At 32.1% G+C, this 27,619-nt stretch overlaps 1 protein-coding gene across 1 annotated transcript; it reads right to left on the bottom strand.

The window, feature by feature from the left end:
• Window positions 1-13,828: 13,828 nt before the first annotated feature.
• Window positions 13,829-17,219, bottom strand: LOC127251190 (uncharacterized). Its single transcript, XM_051274780.1, has 2 exons — window positions 13,924-17,219; window positions 13,829-13,835 (listed from the first exon to the last, which is right to left on the bottom strand). Exons 1-2 carry the CDS (start codon window positions 17,217-17,219, stop codon window positions 13,829-13,831), a joined length of 3,303 nt encoding a protein of 1,100 aa, XP_051130737.1.
• Window positions 17,220-27,619: the final 10,400 nt, after the last annotated feature.

The raw sequence follows: 27,619 nt of genomic DNA, 5'->3' as shown, positions 1-27,619 counted from the left end.
TACAAAATTAGTGTATTTAGCGGTTTTGTTTTTTCAATGTTTTTCCTTTGTATTATGTAGCATGCTATAGATTATACTTACTTTGTGCTCTATAGTTCTAATTGAAGTGCTTTTCGTATTTGTTTTGTAGAGTGTACGAAATTAGTGTATTTAGCGCTTTTGGTTTTTCAATGTTTTTCCTTTGTATTATATAGCATGTTATAGATTATACTTACTTTGTGCTCTATAGTTCTAATTGAAGTGCTTTTCGTATTTGTTGTAGAGTGTTCGAAATTAGTACATTTAGCGCTTTTGTTTTTTCAATGTTTTTCCTTTGTATTATATAGCATGTTATAGATTATACTTACTTTGTGCTCTATAGTTCTAATTGCAGTGCTTTTCGTATTTGTTGTAGAGTGTTCGAAATTAGTACATTTAGCGCTTTTGTTTTTTCAATGTTTTTCCTTTGTATTATATAGCATGTTATAGATTATACTTACTTTGTGCTCTATAGTTCTAATTGCAGTGCTTTTCGTATTTGTTGTGTAGAGTGTACGAAATTAGTGTATTTAGCGCTTTTGTTTTTTCAATGTTTTTCCTTTGTATTATGTAGCATGTTATAGATTATACTTACTTTGTGCTCTATAGTTCTAATTGAAGTGCTTTTCGTATTTGTTTTGTAGAGTTTACGAAATTAGTGTATTTAGCGCTTTTGTTTTTTCAATGTTTTTCCTTTGTATTATATAGCATGTTATAGATTATACTTACTTTGTGCTCTATAGTTCTAATTGAAGTGCTTTTCGTATTTGTTGTAGAGTGTTCGAAATTAGTACATTTAGCGCTTTTGTTTTTTCAATGTTTTTCCTTTGTATTATATAGCATGCTATAGATTATACTTACTTTGTGCTCTATAGTTCTAATTGAAGTGCTTTTCGTATTTGTTGTAGAGTGTTCGAAATTAGTACATTTAGCGCTTTTGTTTTTTCAATGTTTTTCCTTTGTATTATATAGCATGTTATAGATTATACTTACTTTGTGCTCTATAGTTCTAATTGCAGTGCTTTTCGTATTTGTTGTGTAGAGTGTACGAAATTAGTGTATTTAGCGCTTTTGTTTTTTCAATGTTTTTCCTTTGTATTATGTAGCATGTTATAGATTATACTTACTTTGTGCTCTATAGTTCTAATTGAAGTGCTTTTCGTATTTGTTGTGTAGAGTGCACGAAATTAGTGTATTTAGCGCTTTTGTTTTTTCAATGTTTTTCCTTTGTATTATATAGCATGCTATAGATTATACTTACTTTGTGCTCTATAGTTCTAATTGCAGTGCTTTTCGTATTTGTTGTGTAGAGTGTACGAAATTAGTGTATTTAGCGCTTTTGTTTTTTCAATGTTTTTCCTTTGTATTATATAGCATGTTATAGATTATACTTACTTTGTGCTCTATAGTTCTAATTGAAGTGCTTTTCGTATTTGTTTTGTAGAGTGTACGAAATTAGTGTATTTAGCGCTTTTGTTTTTTCAATGTTTTCCTTTGTATTATATAGCATGTTATAGATTATACTTACTTTGTGCTCTATAGTTCTAATTGAAGTGCTTTTCGTATTTGTTGTAGAGTGTTCGAAATTAGTACATTTAGCGCTTTTGTTTTTTCAATGTTTTTCCTTTGTATTATATAGCATGTTATAGATTATACTTACTTTGTGCTCTATAGTTCTAATTGCAGTGCTTTTCGTATTTGTTGTGTAGAGTGTACGAAATTAGTGTATTTAGCGCTTTTGTTTTTTCAATGTTTTTCCTTTGTATTATGTAGCATGTTATAGATTATACTTACTTTGTGCTCTATAGTTCTAATTGAAGTGCTTTTCGTATTTGTTTTGTAGAGTGTACGAAATTAGTGTATTTAGCGCTTTTGTTTTTTCAATGTTTTTCCTTTGTATTATATAGCATGTTATAGATTATACTTACTTTGTGCTCTATAGTTCTAATTGAAGTGCTTTTCGTATTTGTTGTAGAGTGTTCGAAATTAGTACATTTAGCGCTTTTGTTTTTTCAATGTTTTTCCTTTGTATTATATAGCATGTTATAGATTATACTTACTTTGTGCTCTATAGTTCTAATTGCAGTGCTTTTCGTATTTGTTGTAGAGTGTTCGAAATTAGTACATTTAGCGCTTTTGTTTTTTCAATGTTTTTCCTTTGTATTATATAGCATGTTATAGATTATACTTACTTTGTGCTCTATAGTTCTAATTGCAGTGCTTTTCGTATTTGTTGTGTAGAGTGTACGAAATTAGTGTATTTAGCGCTTTTGTTTTTTCAATGTTTTTCCTTTGTATTATATAGCATGTTATAGATTATACTTACTTTGTGCTCTATAGTTCTAATTGAAGTGCTTTTCGTATTTGTTTTGTAGAGTGTACGAAATTAGTGTATTTAGCGCTTTTGTTTTTTCAATGTTTTTCCTTTGTATTATATAGCATGTTATAGATTATACTTACTTTGTGCTCTATAGTTCTAATTGAAGTGCTTTTCGTATTTGTTGTGAGAGTGTTCGAAATTAGTACATTTAGCGCTTTTGTTTTTTCAATGTTTTTCCTTTGTATTATATAGCATGTTATAGATTATACTTACTTTGTGCTCTATAGTTCTAATTGCAGTGCTTTTCGTATTTGTTGTGTAGAGTGTACGAAATTAGTGTATTTAGCGCTTTTGTTTTTTCAATGTTTTTCCTTTGTATTATATAGCATGTTATAGATTATACTTACTTTGTGCTCTATAGTTCTAATTGAAGTGCTTTTCGTATTTGTTGTGTAGAGTGTTCGAAATTAGTGTATTTAGCGCTTTTGTTTTTTCAATGTTTTTCCTTTGTATTATATAGCATGTTATAGATTATACTTACTTTGTGCTCTATAGTTCTAATTGCAGTGCTTTTCGTATTTGTTGTGTAGAGTGTACGAAATTAGTGTATTTAGCGCTTTTGTTTTTTCAATGTTTTTCCTTTGTATTATATAGCATGTTATAGATTATACTTACTTTGTGCTCTATAGTTCTAATTGAAGTGCTTTTCGTATTTTTGTGTAGAGTGTACGAAATTAGTGTATTTAGCGCTTTTGTTTTTTCAATGTTTTTCCTTTGTATTATATAGCATGTTATAGATTATACTTACTTTGTGCTCTATAGTTCTAATTGAAGTGCTTTTCGTATTTGTTGTGTAGAGTGTACGAAATTAGTGTATTTAGCGCTTTTGTTTTTTCAATGTTTTTCCTTTGTATTATATAGCATGTTATAGATTATACTTACTTTGTGCTCTATAGTTCTAATTGAAGTGCTTTTCGTATTTGTTGTGTAGAGTGTACGAAATTAGTGTATTTAGCGCTTTTGTTTTTTCAATGTTTTTCCTTTGTATTATATAGCATGTTATAGATTATACTTACTTTGTGCTCTATAGTTCTAATTGAAGTGCTTTTCGTATTTGTTTGTAGAGTGTACGAAATTAGTGTATTTAGCGCTTTTGTTTTTTCAATGTTTTTCCTTTGTATTATATAGCATGTTATAGATTATACTTACTTTGTGCTCTATAGTTCTAATTGAAGTGCTTTTCGTATTTGTTGTGTAGAGTGTACGAAATTAGTGTATTTAGCGCTTTTGTTTTTTCAATGTTTTTCCTTTGTATTATATAGCATGTTATAGATTATACTTACTTTGTGCTCTATAGTTCTAATTGAAGTGCTTTTCGTATTTGTTGTAGAGTGTTCGAAATTAGTACATTTAGCGCTTTTGTTTTTTCAATGTTTTTCCTTTGTATTATATAGCATGTTATAGATTATACTTACTTTGTGCTCTATAGTTCTAATTGAAGTGCTTTTCGTATTTGTTGTGTAGAGTTCGAAATTAGTGTATTTAGCGCTTTTGTTTTTTCAATGTTTTTCCTTTGTATTATATAGCATGTTATAGATTATACTTACTTTGTGCTCTATAGTTCTAATTGAAGTGCTTTTCGTATTTGTTGTAGAGTGTTCGAAATTAGTACATTTAGCGCTTTTGTTTTTTCAATGTTTTTCCTTTGTATTATATAGCATGTTATAGATTATACTTACTTTGTGCTCTATAGTTCTAATTGAAGTGCTTTTCGTATTTGTTTGTAGAGTGTTCGAAATTAGTGTATTTAGCGCTTTTGTTTTTTCAATGTTTTTCCTTTGTATTATATAGCATGTTATAGATTATACTTACTTTGTGCTCTATAGTTCTAATTGAAGTGCTTTTCGTATTTGTTGTAGAGTGTTCGAAATTAGTACATTTAGCGCTTTTGTTTTTTCAATGTTTTTCCTTTGTATTATATAGCATGTTATAGATTATACTTACTTTGTGCTCTATAGTTCTAATTGAAGTGCTTTTCGTATTTGTTGTAGAGTGTTCGAAATTAGTACATTTAGCGCTTTTGTTTTTTCAATGTTTTTCCTTTGTATTATATAGCATGTTATAGATTATACTTACTTTGTGCTCTATAGTTCTAATTGCAGTGCTTTTCGTATTTGTTGTGTAGAGTGTTCGAAATTAGTGTATTTAGCGCTTTTGTTTTTTCAATGTTTTTCCTTTGTATTATATAGCATGTTATAGATTATACTTACTTTGTGCTCTATAGTTCTAATTGAAGTGCTTTTCGTATTTGTTGTAGAGTGTTCGAAATTAGTGTATTTAGCGCTTTTGTTTTTTCAATGTTTTTCCTTTGTATTATATAGCATGTTATAGATTATACTTACTTTGTGCTCTATAGTTCTAATTGAAGTGCTTTTCGTATTTGTGTGTAGAGTGTTCGAAATTAGTGTATTTAGCGCTTTTGTTTTTTCAATGTTTTTCCTTTGTATTATATAGCATGTTATAGATTATACTTACTTTGTGCTCTATAGTTCTAATTGAAGTGCTTTTCGTATTTGTTGTGTAGAGTGTTCGAAATTAGTGTATTTAGCGCTTTTGTTTTTTCAATGTTTTTCCTTTGTATTATATAGCATGTTATAGATTATACTTACTTTGTGCTCTATAGTTCTAATTGCAGTGCTTTTCGTATTTGTTGTGTAGAGTGTTCGAAATTAGTGTATTTAGCGCTTTTGTTTTTTCAATGTTTTTCCTTTGTATTATATAGCATGTTATAGATTATACTTACTTTGTGCTCTATAGTTCTAATTGAAGTGCTTTTCGTATTTGTTGTAGAGTGTTCGAAATTAGTACATTTAGCGCTTTTGTTTTTTCAATGTTTTTCCTTTGTATTATATAGCATGTTATAGATTATACTTACTTTGTGCTCTATAGTTCTAATTGCAGTGCTTTTCGTATTTGTTGTGTAGAGTGTTCGAAATTAGTGTATTTAGCGCTTTTGTTTTTTCAATGTTTTTCCTTTGTATTATATAGCATGTTATAGATTATACTTACTTTGTGCTCTATAGTTCTAATTGAAGTGCTTTTCGTATTTGTTGTAGAGTGTTCGAAATTAGTGTATTTAGCGCTTTTGTTTTTTCAATGTTTTTCCTTTGTATTATATAGCATGTTATAGATTATACTTACTTTGTGCTCTATAGTTCTAATTGAAGTGCTTTTCGTATTTGTTGTAGAGTGTTCGAAATTAGTACATTTAGCGCTTTTGTTTTTTCAATGTTTTTCCTTTGTATTATATAGCATGTTATAGATTATACTTACTTTGTGCTCTATAGTTCTAATTGAAGTGCTTTTCGTATTTGTTGTGTAGAGTGTTCGAAATTAGTGTATTTAGCGCTTTTGTTTTTTCAATGTTTTTCCTTTGTATTATATAGCATGTTATAGATTATACTTACTTTGTGCTCTATAGTTCTAATTGAAGTGCTTTTCGTATTTGTTGTGTAGAGTGTTCGAAATTAGTGTATTTAGCGCTTTTGTTTTTTCAATGTTTTTCCTTTGTATTATATAGCATGTTATAGATTATACTTACTTTGTGCTCTATAGTTCTAATTGAAGTGCTTTTCGTATTTGTTGTGTAGAGTGTTCGAAATTAGTGTATTTAGCGCTTTTGTTTTTTCAATGTTTTTCCTTTGTATTATATAGCATGTTATAGATTATACTTACTTTGTGCTCTATAGTTCTAATTGAAGTGCTTTTCGTATTTGTTGTAGAGTGTTCGAAATTAGTGTATTTAGCGCTTTTGTTTTTTCAATGTTTTTCCTTTGTATTATATAGCATGTTATAGATTATACTTACTTTGTGCTCTATAGTTCTAATTGAAGTGCTTTTCGTATTTGTTGTAGAGTGTTCGAAATTAGTACATTTAGCGCTTTTGTTTTTTCAATGTTTTTCCTTTGTATTATATAGCATGTTATAGATTATACTTACTTTGTGCTCTATAGTTCTAATTGCAGTGCTTTTCGTATTTGTTGTGTAGAGTGTTCGAAATTAGTGTATTTAGCGCTTTTGTTTTTTCAATGTTTTTCCTTTGTATTATATAGCATGTTATAGATTATACTTACTTTGTGCTCTATAGTTCTAATTGAAGTGCTTTTCGTATTTGTTGTAGAGTGTTCGAAATTAGTACATTTAGCGCTTTTGTTTTTTCAATGTTTTTCCTTTGTATTATATAGCATGTTATAGATTATACTTACTTTGTGCTCTATAGTTCTAATTGAAGTGCTTTTCGTATTTGTTGTGTAGAGTGTTCGAAATTAGTGTATTTAGCGCTTTTGTTTTTTCAATGTTTTTCCTTTGTATTATATAGCATGTTATAGATTATACTTACTTTGTGCTCTATAGTTCTAATTGAAGTGCTTTTCGTATTTGTTGTGTAGAGTGTTCGAAATTAGTGTATTTAGCGCTTTTGTTTTTTCAATGTTTTTCCTTTGTATTATATAGCATGTTATAGATTATACTTACTTTGTGCTCTATAGTTCTAATTGCAGTGCTTTTCGTATTTGTTGTAGAGTGTTCGAAATTAGTGTATTTAGCGCTTTTGTTTTTTCAATGTTTTTCCTTTGTATTATATAGCATGTTATAGATTATACTTACTTTGTGCTCTATAGTTCTAATTGAAGTGCTTTTCGTATTTGTTGTAGAGTGTTCGAAATTAGTGTATTTAGCGCTTTTGTTTTTTCAATGTTTTTCCTTTGTATTATATAGCATGTTATAGATTATACTTACTTTGTGCTCTATAGTTCTAATTGAAGTGCTTTTCGTATTTGTTGTAGAGTGTTCGAAATTAGTACATTTAGCGCTTTTGTTTTTTCAATGTTTTTCCTTTGTATTATATAGCATGTTATAGATTATACTTACTTTGTGCTCTATAGTTCTAATTGCAGTGCTTTTCGTATTTGTTGTAGAGTGTTCGAAATTAGTGTATTTAGCGCTTTTGTTTTTTCAATGTTTTTCCTTTGTATTATATAGCATGTTATAGATTATACTTACTTTGTGCTCTATAGTTCTAATTGAAGTGCTTTTCGTATTTGTTTGTAGAGTGTTCGAAATTAGTGTATTTAGCGCTTTTGTTTTTTCAATGTTTTTCCTTTGTATTATATAGCATGTTATAGATTATACTTACTTTGTGCTCTATAGTTCTAATTGAAGTGCTTTTCGTATTTGTTGTAGAGTGTTCGAAATTAGTACATTTAGCGCTTTTGTTTTTTCAATGTTTTTCCTTTGTATTATATAGCATGTTATAGATTATACTTACTTTGTGCTCTATAGTTCTAATTGCAGTGCTTTTCGTATTTGTTGTGTAGAGTGTTCGAAATTAGTGTATTTAGCGCTTTTGTTTTTTCAATGTTTTTCCTTTGTATTATATAGCATGTTATAGATTATACTTACTTTGTGCTCTATAGTTCTAATTGCAGTGCTTTTCGTATTTGTTTGTAGAGTGTACGAAATTAGTGTATTTAGCGCTTTTGTTTTTTCAATGTTTTTCCTTTGTATTATATAGCATGTTATAGATTATACTTACTTTGTGCTCTATAGTTCTAATTGCAGTGCTTTTCGTATTTGTTGTGTAGAGTGTTCGAAATTAGTGTATTTAGCGCTTTTGTTTTTTCAATGTTTTTCCTTTGTATTATATAGCATGTTATAGATTATACTTACTTTGTGCTCTATAGTTCTAATTGCAGTGCTTTTCGTATTTGTTTGTAGAGTGTTCGAAATTAGTGTATTTAGCGCTTTTGTTTTTTCAATGTTTTTCCTTTGTATTATATAGCATGTTATAGATTATACTTACTTTGTGCTCTATAGTTCTAATTGCAGTGCTTTTCGTATTTGTTGTGTAGAGTGTTCGAAATTAGTGTATTTAGCGCTTTTGTTTTTTCAATGTTTTTCCTTTGTATTATATAGCATGTTATAGATTATACTTACTTTGTGCTCTATAGTTCTAATTGAAGTGCTTTTCGTATTTGTTGTGTAGAGTGTACGAAATTAGTGTATTTAGCGCTTTTGTTTTTTCAATGTTTTTCCTTTGTATTATATAGCATGTTATAGATTATACTTACTTTGTGCTCTATAGTTCTAATTGAAGTGCTTTTCGTATTTGTTGTAGAGTGTTCGAAATTAGTACATTTAGCGCTTTTGTTTTTTCAATGTTTTTCCTTTGTATTATATAGCATGTTATAGATTATACTTACTTTGTGCTCTATAGTTCTAATTGCAGTGCTTTTCGTATTTGTTGTGTAGAGTGTACGAAATTAGTGTATTTAGCGCTTTTGTTTTTTCAATGTTTTTCCTTTGTATTATATAGCATGTTATAGATTATACTTACTTTGTGCTCTATAGTTCTAATTGAAGTGCTTTTCGTATTTGTTGTAGAGTGTTCGAAATTAGTACATTTAGCGCTTTTGTTTTTTCAATGTTTTTCCTTTGTATTATATAGCATGTTATAGATTATACTTACTTTGTGCTCTATAGTTCTAATTGCAGTGCTTTTCGTATTTGTTGTGTAGAGTGTTCGAAATTAGTGTATTTAGCGCTTTTGTTTTTTCAATGTTTTTCCTTTGTATTATATAGCATGTTATAGATTATACTTACTTTGTGCTCTATAGTTCTAATTGAAGTGCTTTTCGTATTTGTTGTGTAGAGTGTACGAAATTAGTGTATTTAGCGCTTTTGTTTTTTCAATGTTTTTCCTTTGTATTATATAGCATGTTATAGATTATACTTACTTTGTGCTCTATAGTTCTAATTGAAGTGCTTTTCGTATTTGTTGTGTAGAGTGTTACGAAATTAGTGTATTTAGCGCTTTTGTTTTTTCAATGTTTTTCCTTTGTATTATATAGCATGTTATAGATTATACTTACTTTGTGCTCTATAGTTCTAATTGAAGTGCTTTTCGTATTTGTTGTAGAGTGTTCGAAATTAGTGTATTTAGCGCTTTTGTTTTTTCAATGTTTTTCCTTTGTATTATATAGCATGTTATAGATTATACTTACTTTGTGCTCTATAGTTCTAATTGAAGTGCTTTTCGTATTTGTTGTAGAGTGTTCGAAATTAGTACATTTAGCGCTTTTGTTTTTTCAATGTTTTTCCTTTGTATTATATAGCATGTTATAGATTATACTTACTTTGTGCTCTATAGTTCTAATTGCAGTGCTTTTCGTATTTGTTGTGTAGAGTGTACGAAATTAGTGTATTTAGCGCTTTTGTTTTTTCAATGTTTTTCCTTTGTATTATATAGCATGTTATAGATTATACTTACTTTGTGCTCTATAGTTCTAATTGAAGTGCTTTTCGTATTTGTTGTAGAGTGTTCGAAATTAGTACATTTAGCGCTTTTGTTTTTTCAATGTTTTTCCTTTGTATTATATAGCATGTTATAGATTATACTTACTTTGTGCTCTATAGTTCTAATTGAAGTGCTTTTCGTATTTGTTGTGTAGAGTGTACGAAATTAGTGTATTTAGCGCTTTTGTTTTTTCAATGTTTTTCCTTTGTATTATATAGCATGTTATAGATTATACTTACTTTGTGCTCTATAGTTCTAATTGCAGTGCTTTTCGTATTTGTTGTGTAGAGTGTACGAAATTAGTGTATTTAGCGCTTTTGTTTTTTCAATGTTTTTCCTTTGTATTATATAGCATGTTATAGATTATACTTACTTTGTGCTCTATAGTTCTAATTGCAGTGCTTTTCGTATTTGTTGTGTAGAGTGTTCGAAATTAGTGTATTTAGCGCTTTTGTTTTTTCAATGTTTTTCCTTTGTATTATATAGCATGTTATAGATTATACTTACTTTGTGCTCTATAGTTCTAATTGAAGTGCTTTTCGTATTTGTTGTGTAGAGTGTACGAAATTAGTGTATTTAGCGCTTTTGTTTTTTCAATGTTTTTCCTTTGTATTATATAGCATGTTATAGATTATACTTACTTTGTGCTCTATAGTTCTAATTGCAGTGCTTTTCGTATTTGTTGTGTAGAGTGTACGAAATTAGTGTATTTAGCGCTTTTGTTTTTTCAATGTTTTTCCTTTGTATTATATAGCATGTTATAGATTATACTTACTTTGTGCTCTATAGTTCTAATTGCAGTGCTTTTCGTATTTGTTGTAGAGTGTTCGAAATTAGTACATTTAGCGCTTTTGTTTTTTCAATGTTTTTCCTTTATATTATATAGCATGTTATAGATTATACTTACTTTGTGCTCTATAGTTCTAATTGCAGTGCTTTTCGTATTTGTTGTAGAGTGTTCGAAATTAGTACATTTAGCGCTTTTGTTTTTTCAATGTTTTTCCTTTATATTATATAGCATGTTATAGATTATACTTACTTTGTGCTCTATAGTTCTAATTGAAGTGCTTTTCGTATTTGTTGTAGAGTGTTCGAAATTAGTACATTTAGCGCTTTTGTTTTTTCAATGTTTTTCCTTTGTATTATATAGCATGTTATAGATTATACTTACTTTGTGCTCTATAGTTCTAATTGCAGTGCTTTTCGTATTTGTTGTGTAGAGTGTACGAAATTAGTGTATTTAGCGCTTTTGTTTTTTCAATGTTTTTCCTTTGTATTATATAGCATGTTATAGATTATACTTTTTTGTGCTCTATAGTTCTAATTGCAGTGCTTTTCGTATTTGTTGTGTAGAGTGTACGAAATTAGTGTATTTAGCGCTTTTGTTTTTTCAATGTTTTTCCTTTGTATTATGTAGCATGTTATAGATTATACTTACTTTGTGCTCTATAGTTCTAATTGAAGTGCTTTTCGTATTTGTTGTAGAGTGTTCGAAATTAGTACATTTAGCGCTTTGTTTTTTCAATGTTTTTCCTTTGTATTATATAGCATGTTATAGATTATACTTACTTTGTGCTCTATAGTTCTAATTGCAGTGCTTTTCGTATTTGTTGTGTAGAGTGTACGAAATTAGTGTATTTAGCGCTTTTGTTTTTTCAATGTTTTTCCTTTGTATTATGTAGCATGTTATAGATTATACTTACTTTGTGCTCTATAGTTCTAATTGAAGTGCTTTTCGTATTTGTTGTGTAGAGTGTACGAAATTAGTGTATTTAGCGCTTTTGTTTTTTCAATGTTTTTCCTTTGTATTATATAGCATGCTATAGATTATACTTACTTTGTGCTCTATAGTTCTAATTGAAGTGCTTTCGTATTTGTTGTGTAGAGTGTACGAAATTAGTGTATTTAGCGCTTTTGTTTTTTCAATGTTTTCCTTTGTATTATATAGCATGTTATAGATTATACTTACTTTGTGCTCTATAGTTCTAATTGAAGTGCTTTTCGTATTTGTTGTAGAGTGTTCGAAATTAGTACGTTTAGCGCTTTTGTTTTTTCAATGTTTTTCCTTTGTATTATATAGCATGTTATAGATTATACTTAATTTGTGCTCTATAGTTCTAATTGCAGTGCTTTTCGTATTTGTTGTGTAGAGTGTACGAAATTAGTGTATTTAGCGCTTTTGTTTTTTCAATGTTTTTCCTTTGTATTATGTAGCATGTTATAGATTATACTTACTTTGTGCTCTATAGTTCTAATTGAAGTGCTTTTCGTATTTGTTGTGTAGAGTGTACGAAATTAGTGTATGTCATGGACCGAAATTCTCAACTACACAAGACACAGAATAAACTAACTAAAACGGAACTAACTAATAAACAACGACAAATAACGAACAACTAAACATAACTAACTAAGCAAGAAAGAACAAATTAACTAAGCGGAAACGAATAAAGCGAGAAAAAGGATAATCGAAAGAGAAGCAAACCTAAGTAAGTACTAACGTAAGAACGACCCGATACCCTTCTAGCATCGAACCATCCTCCACGAAGGCACCACCTCGGTCGACACTTTTGGAGAGCTCTTCCACCTTCCCCAAATGCCACGAACTTGAGGCTTTATACTCAAACCCGAATTTTGAAACTAAACCCCATGGAGCATGCAATGGAATTGCATTCCATGAAATATTAGACTAAAAGAGAAAGTATTGCTATCAAGCATAACTTTTCATAAAAAGGAAATGATCAATAATGATCAAATATTCATAAAATTTTCTTGCTTGGTGTGTTTTACAAAGCACCTTAAGAGTCCTATTTATAGGAGTGGGGGAGGGGGCAAGTGGAGTGATTTTCCAATGTGGGATAGGTTTAGTATAACTAAGTAACCTCTCATTGATTGACACCTAGCTAATGGTCCCCTCTTGCATGTGAGAGAGCTTATTGTATATGTATATGTATAAGTGGTCCCAATAGATGGTCCCCCCCCACTTAAGCATGTGCAACCTAGGTTTATATAATTACCTATTAAACCCTCTATTTTAGCAAACTCCTAGGTTTGCACAACTTTTCCGTTAGTTTTCCGGTTGAGGCGTTGCAAGCTCCAATGTAACCTTTACAACCACGGCACTCGCCCTAGGCTTTCCATCAAGTCCTCGCATGTTGTAACATAGTCCGTTGGTTGGGCTCCAATTCTCTAATTTTTTTATTAGGCCTTGCAATTTTTCAATGCACGCTTTCGCTCGAGCTCTCGAGACTGGTCCGATTGGAATATGTGGAATTGCAAGTCCCGATCTTTTCGTATCCATGTCATCCTCTCCCCCTTCAGAAGGTTGATCCATCAACCGTTGTGCTTCCTCATCGGCTCGATCATAGAGTGATAAATCTGCAATATTAAAAGTAGGATTTATACCATATTCATCCGGAAGTTCCAAACGGTATGCATTATCATTAATCCTTTCAAGCACTCGAAATGGCCCATCTCCTCGGGGTGATAGCTTTGTACGTCGTCTTGCTGGAAACCTTTCCTTCCTCATGTGAACCCAACCCAATCGACGGGATGCAATATTACAGCTTTACGTCCGCGGTTAGCGTACTTAGCATATACCTCCGCAGATTTTTCTAGACTTGCTTTGACATCCTTATGAAGTTCCTTTATGCGTCTTGCTCGTTCCCTACCATTAACATTTAAGAACTCATTGCTAGGCAATGGTAAAAGATCAGTAGGCGTTAGTGGGTTCATTCCATAAACTACTTCAAACGGTGACATGTGTGTGGCTGTGTGGATATGTCTATTGTATGCAAATTCAATGTAAGGAAGACATTCATCCCAACTTTTACTATGTGAATTCACAATAACTCTAAGGAGATTACCCAACACCCGGTTTACCGCCTCCGTTTGTCCGTCAGTTTGGGGGTGATAGGATGTGGAGAAAAGAAGCTTAGTACCAATTTCGTGCCACAACGATTTCCAAAAGTAACTCACGAACTTTGCATCACGATCTGAGACAATAGACCTTGGCACTCCATGAAGGCGTACTATCTCCTTGAAAAATAGTTTGGCGATGTGATGGGCATCATTTGTCTTTGCACAAGGAATGAAATGCGCCATCTTGGAAAACCTTCGATTCCGCTGTTGTTGCCCCCTCAAGTGCTTCAAGGTCTCATGATCAGTGTGTATCACAAACTCTCGTGGCATCAAATAATGTTGCCATGTCTTTAAAGCCCGTACCACCGCATACAACTCCTTGTCATATGTAGAGTAATTCAAGGCAGCCCCTCCAAATTTCTCACTATGATAGGCTATGGGTCGACCTTCTTGAAGCAAAACTGCACCCATGCCTTTGCCCGAAGCGTCACACTCAAGCTCAAAGGTCTTCTCAAAATTTGGTAGCGCAAGTACTGGTGCTTGAGTAAGCTTTGCCTTCAATGTCTCAAACGCTTCTTGGTGTGCTTGCTCCCATTTAAATGGGACTCCCTTCTTGAGCAAGGACGTGAGAGGAGCAGCGATCAAGCTAAAACCAGGCACGAACCTCTGAAAAAATCCACACATTCCCAAAAACCTCCTAATTTCTCCCACATTCATTGGAGGTGTCCATTCTTTAATTGCCTTTACTTTTGTTTCATCAACCTTCAAGCCATCCTCGCTAACTACAAACCCAAGGAAAACAACTTCATTAGTGTGGAATATGCACTTTTTAAAATTAGCATAGAGTTGTTCTTCCCTTAACCGTTGAAAGACGAGTCGCACATGCTCCACATGTTCATTTTCACTTTTACTGTAGACAAGAATATCATCAAAGTATACTACAACAAATTTACCAATGAAAGCACGTAGAACATGATTCATTAAACGCATGAAGGTACTAGGAGCATTAGTTAGACCGAATGGCATTACCAACCATTCGTACAAACCTAGCTTTGTTTTAAATGCCGTCTTCCACTCATCGCCGGGTTGCATACGAATCTGGTGGTATCCACTCCGAAGGTCAATCTTGGAGAAGATTCTCGCCCCATTGATCTCATCAAGCAAGTCATCAAGGCGCGGGATTGGGTGTCGATACTTAATTGTAATCGCATTCACCGCTCTACAATCCACACACATCCTCCAAGTTCCATCCTTCTTGGGGACAATGATAACAGGAACAGCACATGGTGATAAGCTCTCCCGAACCCATCCCTTCTCAAGAAGTTCTTGGACTTGTTTTTGAATCTCCTTATTCTCATCTGGGTTGCACCGATATGCAGGACGATTTGGGATCGAAGCACCGGGTACGAAGTCAATTTGATGCTCTATCCCACGAATGGGCGGTAGTCCTTGCGGTAGTTCCTCCGGGTATACATCCTTCATCTCTTCAAGCATCCTAGCAAAGGGAATGGGAAAATTAGTGAGTAGATTATCTTTATCAGAATGAAATAAATCTTTGCATAACAACATAAAACAACCCCCCTTTTGATGATCTAGGTCACCAACTTCTCTCTGAAAATCGGTAAGTGAAAGAAGGATGTTGGAACCCTTAGCAGTAGACTCTCTCTTTTCCTCTGTGGATACTTCTTTTCCTTTAGCTCTTTTAAGGCTTTCAGCCTCTTGCATCTTCTTTCGCAAACTTTCTTGATCTTTTCGAACCTCCTTCAATGGCAAAGAAGGAATCATTACCTTGTAGCCCTTGTCATAAAATCTAACTTTGTTAGTCTTGCCATCATAGATAATTCCTTTATCGGATTGCCATGGTCGGCCAAGAAGCACATGGCATGCGGTCATCGGAGTAACATCACAAAGGACATCCTCTTTGTAGGGGCCGATTGAAATTGGAACTTTGGCTTGCCTAGTGATCTTCATATCTCCACTAGAGTTCATCCATTGAAGATGGTATGGAGTTGGATGCTTGATAGTTTGGAGTCCAAGCTTGTCTACCACATACCAACTTACGACATTGGTGCAACTTCCGTTATCAATGATTATCGACGCTCGCTTCCCACCAATCTTGCACCGACAATGGAACAAATTCTCCCGTTGCTCCTTAACCCGATCAACAAAATTTTCCGACTCCTTGGGAACTGCTCCAAGCATTCGCAAAACCACTAGAGAGTCCCCGGATGAATCCTCTTCAACGTGCTCTTCCGTCTCTTGGATTGCTTCATCCTCACTCGCCTCAACTTCATGTTCCCAATCTTCACCCTCATCATCCGACAAAAGTACATAGTCCCCATTGTCACAAAGCACAACAGTTCGCACATTAGGGCATGTATTGGCATAATGACCTTTCCTTTGACACTTAAAGCATGTGACTTCCTTTGCTTTGTTTGGTGAACCATCCTTGCTGACTTTCCTTGGTTCATCACGCTTAACCACCTTAAGCGGCTCATTCTTGGTCGTGTGCTTATCATCTCCTTTGGGCCAAGATTTTGTTGGTCCCGTATTACCCCCAAACTTGTTGAAATTTGGTGACGTCTTTCCAAAGCTCACACTTACTCCTACCTTTCCATGCGATTCAATCTTGGTAGCAAGTTGGACAAGTTCCAAAGTAGAATTGTAAGGATACATATCCACTTGAATCATAATATCACGCCTCAGCCCCTTGAGAAACCGATACATGGTGACTCCATCATCTTCCACAAGCTGAGCCCGCATCATAAGCATCTCCATTTCCTTGTAGTACTGCTCAACCGTCTTGCTACCTTGGACTAAAAACTGAATTTTCTGAAGAAGATCCATCCGATAATGCGGGGGCACAAAACGTGCATGCATAGCTCGAGTAAGGGCTGCCCATGTCTCAATCGGAGGCATTCCGGACCTTGCAATATCAGCTTGTATCTTCTCCCACCAAACAAGAGCATACTCCTTAAACTCCACAACAGCAAGCTGAATTTTCTTGCGCTCCGAGTAATTATGACATGCAAACATCATCTCCACTTTGCTTTTCCACTCAAGAAACTCATTAGGTTCAGCCGATCCTACGAAAGGTGGTATGGAGAACTTGATGGACTGCATGTTATCATCAACCTCATTAACTCGAACTCGGCTCCTTCGGTTATGGATATCTTCTTCCAAGTCAAATTCATCAAGTAACTCTTTGGTAGCATCCCGTCTTCCTCGTCGGCCTTGGATAGATGTAGGCCTTGGACTAGTATGACGCCTTTCGCCAAAATCATCAACTTGGATAGATCGATTTGGGAAAACACTTGTTGAGCCCATAGGTTGCTTGCCAAGGTGGATTTCTTCACGTCTAGCATCACTATGACTTCCCCTTTCTTCAAGAGTAGCAACCTTATCGAAAACCTCATCGAGTTTCTTTTCCATGTTTTGATCAACCTTCCTTAACAAGGCCTCCGCATAAGCCTTCATCCGAGCATCCACAACATCATCTATGTCATCTCGAACATGATCAACTTGACTCCGTAGGTCATGTATCTCTCGACCTTGCTGATCCACACGAGATGTCATGCTATCCATCTTTCCACCTAACTCGTCTTTAATATCTCGCATATCTTTGCTTTGCTTATTTATCGCAGCCAAGATATCATCCAACGAAGCCATACCTGCACCAAAACAAACTAATATATGTATATTGAAAGTTAGTTCTCTCAATTCCCCCCCCTCTCGCACACTCGTGTATACCTCTCGACAAATGGATAGAGTTTCCAAGCTCTTAAAGTGTGCCTTGATGGAGTCGTAAAGGTGGAACCTGAGTGACGTACGCGTTTAAAGTGGACAAGAAACTTTAAACACGACTCAATCAAAGAAAGCTCAAGATAGTGTCAATCATGCAATGCAAAGAACCAAGCTCATTCATTCACGAACGAATGACCAAACGTACACAACACACAAATGCCGGAACTAAGCAAGTCAACAACAAACACAAGCTGAATAGATCTCAACAACCACCAAATCACCACAATACTCAACCCCTTCTAAAACGTGTCAAACGAATATGACAAGCACAAAATCGATCCAACTCAAAAATCCAAAACTGAATAATCAACGTCAATTACAAATTCACAAAAACTAATTAATATAACTTTCTCCCCACTTCACAAGCTTTCCAATGACATATCATACGCGAAAAATGGAGCTCGTATGAGAAAACTACAACTCAAACAAGATTATCGACAAAAAATTGCTCTAGTCCTCCCGCTCGATTTTGTTTTTTGTATTTTGTTTTTTTTTTTCAAATATTTTGGTTTTCTTTTTCTTTTCTTTGCAACAATTTTTTTTTCGCAACTCCTTTTTTTTTTTTTTTTTACTTTTTCACGGCAATATTACGAGGCCTAGGCAAAACAATACATCAACAATAACTCCTTACACTTCCCAACAACATCCAACTCAAAATTAATTCAACCTCACTTCAAACAACAACGAACTCAACAACCCGCAAACTTGCAAATCTCAAACAAGAGCAAAATCGCAAAACTCAAACAAGAACAAACTTGCAACACTCAAAGAAGAACAAACTCGTAAAACTCAAACAAGAGCATGAAGTGTACAATTAAAATCAATCGTCAACAAGTCACAAGCTTGAGTTCATATAATGCATATGGATGTAAGGTGCATGTTGAACACTAGGAAGCATAGAGGATCAAATCGTCTAAACTAGAAGGCCAAGCAATGACAAAACTCGAGATCAAATTTACGTCAATGATATGCAATAAAAAACTTCAACTAAGCAACAAGAAGAAAGAATGAAACTGAAAGATAACAAAGGAATTTTTTTTTTTTTTTTTCGGAATTTTCGGAATAAAGATAGTGTAAATTGATCAAACTGCTCTGATACCAAAATTAAATATATGTCATGGACCGAAATTGATCAACTACACAAGACACAGAATAAACTAACTAAAACGGAACTAACTAATAAACAACGACAAAGAACGAACAACTAAACATAACTAACTAAGCAAGAAAGAACAAATTAACTAAGCGGAAACGAATAAAGCGAGAAAAAGGATAATCGAAAGAGAAGCAAACCTAAGTAAACGTAAGCACGACCCGATACCCTTCTAGCATCGAACCATCCTCCACGAAGGCACCACCTCGGTCGACACTTTTGGAGAGCTCTTCCACTTTCCCCAAATGCCACGAACTTGAGGCTTTATACTCAAACCCGAATTTTGAAACTAAACCCCATGGAGCATGCAATGGAATTGCATTCCATGAAATATTAGACTAAAAGAGAAAGTATTGCTATCAAGCATAACTTTCCATAAAAAGGAAATGATCAATAATGATCAAATATTCATAAAATATTCTTGCTTGGTGTGTTTTACAAAGCACCTTAAGAGTCCTATTTATAGGAGTGGGGGAAGGGGCAAGTGGAGTGATTTTCCAATGTGGGATAGGTTTAGTATAACTAAGTAACCTCTCATTGATTGACACCTAGCTAATGGTCCCCTCTTGCATGTGAGAGGCATGTGAGAGAGCTTATTGTATATGTATATGTATAAGTGGTCCCAATAGATTGTCCCCCCCCCCACTTAAGCATGTGCAACCTAGGTTTATATAATTACCTATTAAACCCTCTATTTTAGCAAACTCCTAGGTTTGCACAACTTTTCCGTTAGTTTTCCGGTTGAGGCGTTGCAAGCTCCAATGTAACCTTTACAACCACGGCACTCGCCCTAGGCTTTCCATCAAGTCCTCGCATGTTGTAACATAGTCCGTTGGTTGGGCTCCAATTCTCTAATTTCTTTATTAGGCCTTGCAATTTTTCAATGCACGCTTTCGCTCGAGCTCTCGAGACTGGTCCGATTGGAATATGTGGAATTGCAAGTCCCGATCTTTTCGTATCCATGTCAGTGTATTTAGCGCTTTTGTTTTTTCAATGTTTTCCTATGTATTATATAGCATGTTATAGATTATACTTACTTTGTGCTCTATAGTTCTAATTGAAGTGCTTTTTGTATTTGTTGTAGAGTGTACGAAATTAGTGCATTTAGCGCTTTTGTTTTTTCAATGTTTTTCCTTTGTATTATATAGCATGTTATAGATTATACTTACTTTGTGCTCTATAGTTCTAATTGAAGTGCTTTTCGTATTTGTGTAGAGTGTTCGAAATTAGTACATTTAGCGCTTTTGTTTTTTCAATGTTTTTCCTTTGTATTATATAGCATGTTATAGATTATACTTACTTTGTGCTCTATAGTTCTAATTGCAGTGTTTTCGTATTTGTTGTGTAGAGTGTACGAAATTAGTGTATTTAGCGCTTTTGTTTTTTCAATGTTTTTCCTTTGTATTATATAGCATGTTATAGATTATACTTACTTTGTGCTCTATAGTTCTAATTGAAGTGCTTTTCGTATTTGTTGTGTAGAGTGTACGAAATTAGTGTATTTAGCGCTTTTGTTTTTTCAATGTTTTTCCTTTGTATTATATAGCATGCTATAGATTATACTTACTTTGTGCTCTATAGTTCTAATTGCAGTGCTTTTCGTATTTGTTGTGTAGAGTGTTCGAAATTAGTGTATTTAGCGCTTTTGTTTTTTCAATGTTTTTCCTTTGTATTATATAGCATGTTATAGATTATACTTACTTTGTGCTCTATAGTTCTAATTGAAGTGCTTTTCGTATTTGTTGTGTAGAGTGTACGAAATTAGTGTATTTAGCGCTTTTGTTTTTTCAATGTTTTTCCTTTGTATTATATAGCATGTTATAGATTATACTTACTTTGTGCTCTATAGTTCTAATTGCAGTGCTTTTCGTATTTGTTGTGTAGAGTGTACGAAATTAGTGTATTTAGCGCTTTTGTTTTTTCAATGTTTTTCCTTTGTATTATATAGCATGTTATAGATTATACTTACTTTGTGCTCTATAGTTCTAATTGCAGTGCTTTTCGTATTTGTGTGTAGAGTGTACGAAATTAGTGTATTTAGCGCTTTTGTTTTTTCAATGTTTTTCCTTTGTATTATATAGCATGTTATAGATTATACTTACTTTGTGCTCTATAGTTCTAATTGAAGTGCTTTTCGTATTTGTTGTGTAGAGTGTACGAAATTAGTGTATTTAGCGCTTTTGTTTTTTCAATGTTTTTCCTTTGTATTATATAGCATGTTATAGATTATACTTACTTTGTGCTCTATAGTTCTAATTGCAGTGCTTTTCGTATTTGTTGTGTAGAGTGTACGAAATTAGTACATTTAGCGCTTTTGTTTTTTCAATGTTTTTCCTTTGTATTATATAGCATGTTATAGATTATACTTACTTTGTGCTCTATAGTTCTAATTGCAGTGCTTTTCGTATTTGTTGTGTAGAGTGTTCGAAATTAGTGTATTTAGCGCTTTTGTTTTTTCAATGTTTTTTCTTTGTATTATATAGCATGTTATAGATTATACTTACTTTGTGCTCTATAGTTCTAATTGCAGTGCTTTTCGTATTTGTTGTGTAGAGTGTACGAAATTAGTGTATTTAGCGCTTTTGTTTTTTCAATGTTTTTCCTTGTATTATATAGCATGTTATAGATTATACTTACTTTGTGCTCTATAGTTCTAATTGAAGTGCTTTTCGTATTTGTTGTGTAGAGTGTACGAAATTAGTGTATTTAGCGCTTTTGTTTTTTCAATGTTTTTCTTTGTATTATATAGCATGTTATAGATTATACTTACTTTGTGCTCTATAGTTCTAATTGCAGTGCTTTTCGTATTTTTTGTAGAGTGTTCGAAATTAGTACATTTAGCGCTTTTGTTTTTTCAATGTTTTTCCTTTGTATTATATAGCATGTTATAGATTATACTTACTTTGTGCTCTATAGTTCTAATTGAAGTGCTTTTCGTATTTGTTGTAGAGTGTTCGAAATTAGTACATTTAGCGCTTTTGTTTTTTCAATGTTTTTCCTTTGTATTATATAGCATGTTATAGATTATACTTACTTTGTGCTCTATAGTTCTAATTGCAGTGCTTTTCGTATTTGTTGTGTAGAGTGTACGAAATTAGTGTATTTAGCGCTTTTGTTTTTTCAATGTTTTTCCTTTGTATTATATAGCATGTTATAGATTATACTTACTTTGTGCTCTATAGTTCTAATTGAAGTGCTTTTCGTATTTGTTGTGTAGAGTGTACGAAATTAGTGTATTTAGCGCTTTTGTTTTTTCAATGTTTTTCCTTTGTATTATATAGCATGTTATAGATTATACTTACTTTGTGCTCTATAGTTCTAATTGCAGTGCTTTTCGTATTTGTTGTAGAGTGTTCGAAATTAGTGTATTTAGCGCTTTTGTTTTTTCAATGTTTTTCCTTTGTATTATATAGCATGTTATAGATTATACTTACTTTGTGCTCTATAGTTCTAATTGCAGTGCTTTTCGTATTTGTTGTAGAGTTTACGAAATTAGTGTATTTAGCGCTTTTGTTTTTTCAATGTTTTTCCTTTGTATTATATAGCATGTTATAGATTATACTTACTTTGTGCTCTATAGTTCTAATTGAAGTGCTTTTCGTATTTGTTGTGTAGAGTGTACGAAATTAGTGTATTTAGCGCTTTTGTTTTTTCAATGTTTTTCCTTTGTATTATATAGCATGCTATAGATTATACTTACTTTGTGCTCTATAGTTCTAATTGCAGTGCTTTTCGTATTTGTTGTGTAGAGTGTACGAAATTAGTGTATTTAGCGCTTTTGTTTTTTCAATGTTTTTCCTTTGTATTATATAGCATGTTATAGATTATACTTACTTTGTGCTCTATAGTTCTAATTGCAGTGCTTTTCGTATTTGTTGTAGAGTGTACGAAATTAGTGTATTTAGCGCTTTTGTTTTTTCAATGTTTTTCCTTTGTATTATATAGCATGTTATAGATTATACTTACTTTGTGCTCTATAGTTCTAATTGCAGTGCTTTTCGTATTTGTTGTGTAGAGTGTCGAAATTAGTGTATTTAGCGCTTTTGTTTTTTCAATGTTTTTCCTTTGTATTATATAGCATGTTATAGATTATACTTACTTTGTGCTCTATAGTTCTAATTGAAGTGCTTTTCGTATTTGTTGTGTAGAGTGTTCGAAATTAGTGTATTTAGCGCTTTTGTTTTTTCAATGTTTTTCCTTTGTATTATATAGCATGTTATAGATTATACTTACTTTGTGCTCTATAGTTCTAATTGCAGTGCTTTTCGTATTTGTTGTGTAGAGTGTACGAAATTAGTGTATTTAGCGCTTTTGTTTTTTCAATGTTTTTCCTTTGTATTATATAGCATGTTATAGATTATACTTACTTTGTGCTCTATAGTTCTAATTGCAGTGCTTTTCGTATTTGTTGTGTAGAGTGTACGAAATTAGTGTATTTAGCGCTTTTGTTTTTTCAATGTTTTTCCTTTGTATTATATAGCATGTTATAGATTATACTTACTTTGTGCTCTATAGTTCTAATTGCAGTGCTTTTCGTATTTGTTGTAGAGTGTTCGAAATTAGTGTATTTAGCGCTTTTGTTTTTTCAATGTTTTTCCTTTGTATTATATAGCATGTTATAGATTATACTTACTTTGTGCTCTATAGTTCTAATTGCAGTGCTTTTCGTATTTGTTGTGTAGAGTGTACGAAATTAGTGTATTTAGCGCTTTTGTTTTTTCAATGTTTTTCCTTTGTATTATATAGCATGTTATAGATTATACTTACTTTGTGCTCTATAGTTCTAATTGAAGTGCTTTTCGTATTTGTTTGTAGAGTGTACGAAATTAGTGTATTTAGCGCTTTTGTTTTTTCAATGTTTTTCCTTTGTATTATATAGCATGTTATAGATTATACTTACTTTGTGCTCTATAGTTCTAATTGCAGTGCTTTTCGTATTTGTTGTGTAGAGTGTACGAAATTAGTGTATTTAGCGCTTTTGTTTTTTCAATGTTTTTCCTTTGTATTATATAGCATGTTATAGATTATACTTACTTTGTGCTCTATAGTTCTAATTGCAGTGCTTTTCGTATTTGTTGTAGAGTGTCGAAATTAGTGTATTTAGCGCTTTTGTTTTTTCAATGTTTTTCCTTTGTATTATATAGCATGTTATAGATTATACTTACTTTGTGCTCTATAGTTCTAATTGCAGTGCTTTTCGTATTTGTTGTGTAGAGTGTACGAAATTAGTGTATTTAGCGCTTTTGTTTTTTCAATGTTTTTCCTTTGTATTATATAGCATGTTATAGATTATACTTACTTTGTGCTCTATAGTTCTAATTGAAGTGCTTTTCGTATTTGTTGTGTAGAGTGTACGAAATTAGTGTATTTAGCGCTTTTGTTTTTTCAATGTTTTTCCTTTGTATTATATAGCATGTTATAGATTATACTTACTTTGTGCTCTATAGTTCTAATTGCAGTGCTTTTCGTATTTGTGTAGAGTGTTCGAAATTAGTGTATTTAGCGCTTTTGTTTTTTCAATGTTTTTCCTTTGTATTATATAGCATGTTATAGATTATACTTACTTTGTGCTCTATAGTTCTAATTGCAGTGCTTTTCGTATTTGTTGTAGAGTGTTCGAAATTAGTGTATTTAGCGCTTTTGTTTTTTCAATGTTTTTCCTTTGTATTATATAGCATGTTATAGATTATACTTACTTTGTGCTCTATAGTTCTAATTGCAGTGCTTTTCGTATTTGTTGTGTAGAGTGTTCGAAATTAGTGTATTTAGCGCTTTTGTTTTTTCAATGTTTTTCCTTTGTATTATATAGCATGTTATAGATTATACTTACTTTGTGCTCTATAGTTCTAATTGCAGTGCTTTTCGTATTTGTTGTGTAGAGTGTACGAAATTAGTGTATTTAGCGCTTTTGTTTTTTCAATGTTTTTCCTTTGTATTATATAGCATGCTATAGATTATACTTACTTTGTGCTCTATAGTTCTAATTGCAGTGCTTTTCGTATTTGTTGTGTAGAGTGTACGAAATTAGTGTATTTAGCGCTTTTGTTTTTTCAATGTTTTTCCTTTGTATTATATAGCATGTTATAGATTATACTTACTTTGTGCTCTATAGTTCTAATTGCAGTGCTTTTCGTATTTGTTGTAGAGTGTACGAAATTAGTGTATTTAGCGCTTTTGTTTTTTCAATGTTTTTCCTTTGTATTATATAGCATGCTATAGATTATACTTACTTTGTGCTCTATAGTTCTAATTGCAGTGCTTTTCGTATTTGTTGTGTAGAGTGTTCGAAATTAGTGTATTTAGCGCTTTTGTTTTTTCAATGTTTTTCCTTTGTATTATATAGCATGTTATAGATTATACTTACTTTGTGCTCTATAGTTCTAATTGAAGTGCTTTTCGTATTTGTTGTGTAGAGTGTTCGAAATTAGTGTATTTAGCGCTTTTGTTTTTTCAATGTTTTTCCTTTGTATTATATAGCATGTTATAGATTATACTTACTTTGTGCTCTATAGTTCTAATTGCAGTGCTTTTCGTATTTGTTGTGTAGAGTGTACGAAATTAGTGTATTTAGCGCTTTTGTTTTTTCAATGTTTTTCCTTTGTATTATATAGCATGTTATAGATTATACTTACTTTGTGCTCTATAGTTCTAATTGAAGTGCTTTTCGTATTTGTGTGTAGAGTGTTCGAAATTAGTGTATTTAGCGCTTTTGTTTTTTTCAATGTTTTTCCTTTGTATTATATAGCATGTTATAGATTATACTTACTTTGTGCTCTATAGTTCTAATTGCAGTGCTTTTCGTATTTGTTGTGTAGAGTGTACGAAATTAGTGTATTTAGCGCTTTTGTTTTTTCAATGTTTTCCTTTGTATTATATAGCATGTTATAGATTATACTTAATTTGTGCTCTATAGTTCTAATTGCAGTGCTTTTCGTATTTGTTGTGTAGAGTGTACGAAATTAGTGTATTTAGCGCTTTTGTTTTTTCAATGTTTTTCTTTGTATTATATAGCATGTTATAGATTATACTTACTTTGTGCTCTATAGTTCTAATTGAAGTGCTTTTCGTATTTGTTGTGTAGTGTTCGAAATTAGTGTATTTAGCGCTTTTGTTTTTTCAATGTTTTTCCTTTGTATTATATAGCATGTTATAGATTATACTTACTTTGTGCTCTATAGTTCTAATTGCAGTGCTTTTCGTATTTGTTGTGTAGAGTGTTCGAAATTAGTGTATTTAGCGCTTTTGTTTTTTCAATGTTTTTCTTTGTATTATAGCATGTTATAGATTATACTTACTTTGTGCTCTATAGTTCTAATTGAAGTGCTTTTCGTATTTGTTGTGTAGAGTGTACGAAATTAGTGTATTTAGCGCTTTTGTTTTTTCAATGTTTTTCCTTTGTATTATATAGCATGTTATAGATTATACTTACTTTGTGCTCTATAGTTCTAATTGCAGTGCTTTTCGTATTTGTTGTGTAGAGTGTACGAAATTAGTGTATTTAGCGCTTTTGTTTTTTCAATGTTTTTCCTTTGTATTATATAGCATGTTATAGATTATACTTACTTTGTGCTCTATAGTTCTAATTGCAGTGCTTTTCGTATTTGTTGTAGAGTGTACGAAATTAGTGTATTTAGCGCTTTTGTTTTTTCAATGTTTTTCCTTTGTATTATATAGCATGTTATAGATTATACTTACTTTGTGCTCTATAGTTCTAATTGCAGTGCTTTTCGTATTTGTTGTGTAGAGTGTACGAAATTAGTGTATTTAGCGCTTTTGTTTTTTCAATGTTTTTCCTTTGTATTATATAGCATGTTATAGATTATACTTACTTTGTGCTCTATAGTTCTAATTGAAGTGCTTTTCGTATTTGTTGTGTAGAGTGTACGAAATTAGTGTATTTAGCGCTTTTGTTTTTTCAATGTTTTTCCTTTGTATTATATAGCATGTTATAGATTATACTTACTTTGTGCTCTATAGTTCTAATTGAAGTGCTTTTCGTATTTGTGTGTAGAGTGTACGAAATTAGTGATTTAGCGCTTTTGTTTTTTCAATGTTTTTCCTTTGTATTATATAGCATGTTATAGATTATACTTACTTTGTGCTCTATAGTTCTAATTGCAGTGCTTTTCGTATTTGTTGTGTAGAGTGTACGAAATTAGTGTATTTAGCGCTTTTTTTTTTTCAATGTTTTTCCTTTGTATTATATAGCATGTTATAGATTATACTTACTTTGTGCTCTATAGTTCTAATTGAAGTGCTTTTCGTATTTGTTGTGTAGAGTGTTCGAAATTAGTGTATTTAGCGCTTTTGTTTTTTCAATGTTTTTCCTTTGTATTATATAGCATGTTATAGATTATACTTACTTTGTGCTCTATAGTTCTAATTGCAGTGCTTTTCGTATTTGTTGTGTAGAGTGTACGAAATTAGTGTATTTAGCGCTTTTGTTTTTTCAATGTTTTTCCTTTGTATTATATAGCATGTTATAGATTATACTTACTTTGTGCTCTATAGTTCTAATTGCAGTGCTTTTCGTATTTGTTGTGAAGAGTGTACGAAATTAGTGTATTTAGCGCTTTTGTTTTTTCAATGTTTTTCCTTTGTATTATGTAGCATGTTATAGATTATACTTACTTTGTGCTCTATAGTTCTAATTGCAGTGCTTTTCGTATTTGTTGTAGAGTGTTCGAAATTAGTGTATTTAGCGCTTTTGTTTTTTCAATGTTTTTCTTTGTATTATATAGCATGTTATAGATTATACTTACTTTGTGCTCTATAGTTCTAATTGCAGTGCTTTTCGTATTTGTTGTGTAGAGTGTTACGAAATTAGTGTATTTAGCGCTTTTGTTTTTTCAATGTTTTTCCTTTGTATTATATAGCATGTTATAGATTATACTTACTTTGTGCTCTATAGTTCTAATTGCAGTGCTTTTCGTATTTGTTGTGTAGAGTGTACGAAATTAGTGTATTTAGCGCTTTTGTTTTTTCAATGTTTTTCTTTGTATTATGTAGCATGTTATAGATTATACTTACTTTGTGCTCTATAGTTCTAATTGAAGTGCTTTTCGTATTTGTTGTGTAGAGTGTCGAAATTAGTGTATTTAGCGCTTTTGTT

Source organism: Andrographis paniculata, unplaced genomic scaffold, assembly GCF_009805555.1.
Source record: "Andrographis paniculata isolate CXL003 unplaced genomic scaffold, ASM980555v1 Contig40END, whole genome shotgun sequence".
In the NCBI taxonomy this organism is placed as follows: Eukaryota; Viridiplantae; Streptophyta; class Magnoliopsida; order Lamiales; family Acanthaceae; genus Andrographis; species Andrographis paniculata.
The sequence above is the reverse complement of the archived record's forward strand: the minus strand, read 5'-3'. Positions and strand labels throughout refer to the sequence as shown.

Excerpts from the sequence above, each read along its gene's own strand:
- LOC127251190 (XM_051274780.1), bottom strand. The coding sequence starts at position 17,219 with ATGGCTTCGTTGGATGATATCTTGGCTGCGATAAATAAGCAAAGCAAA.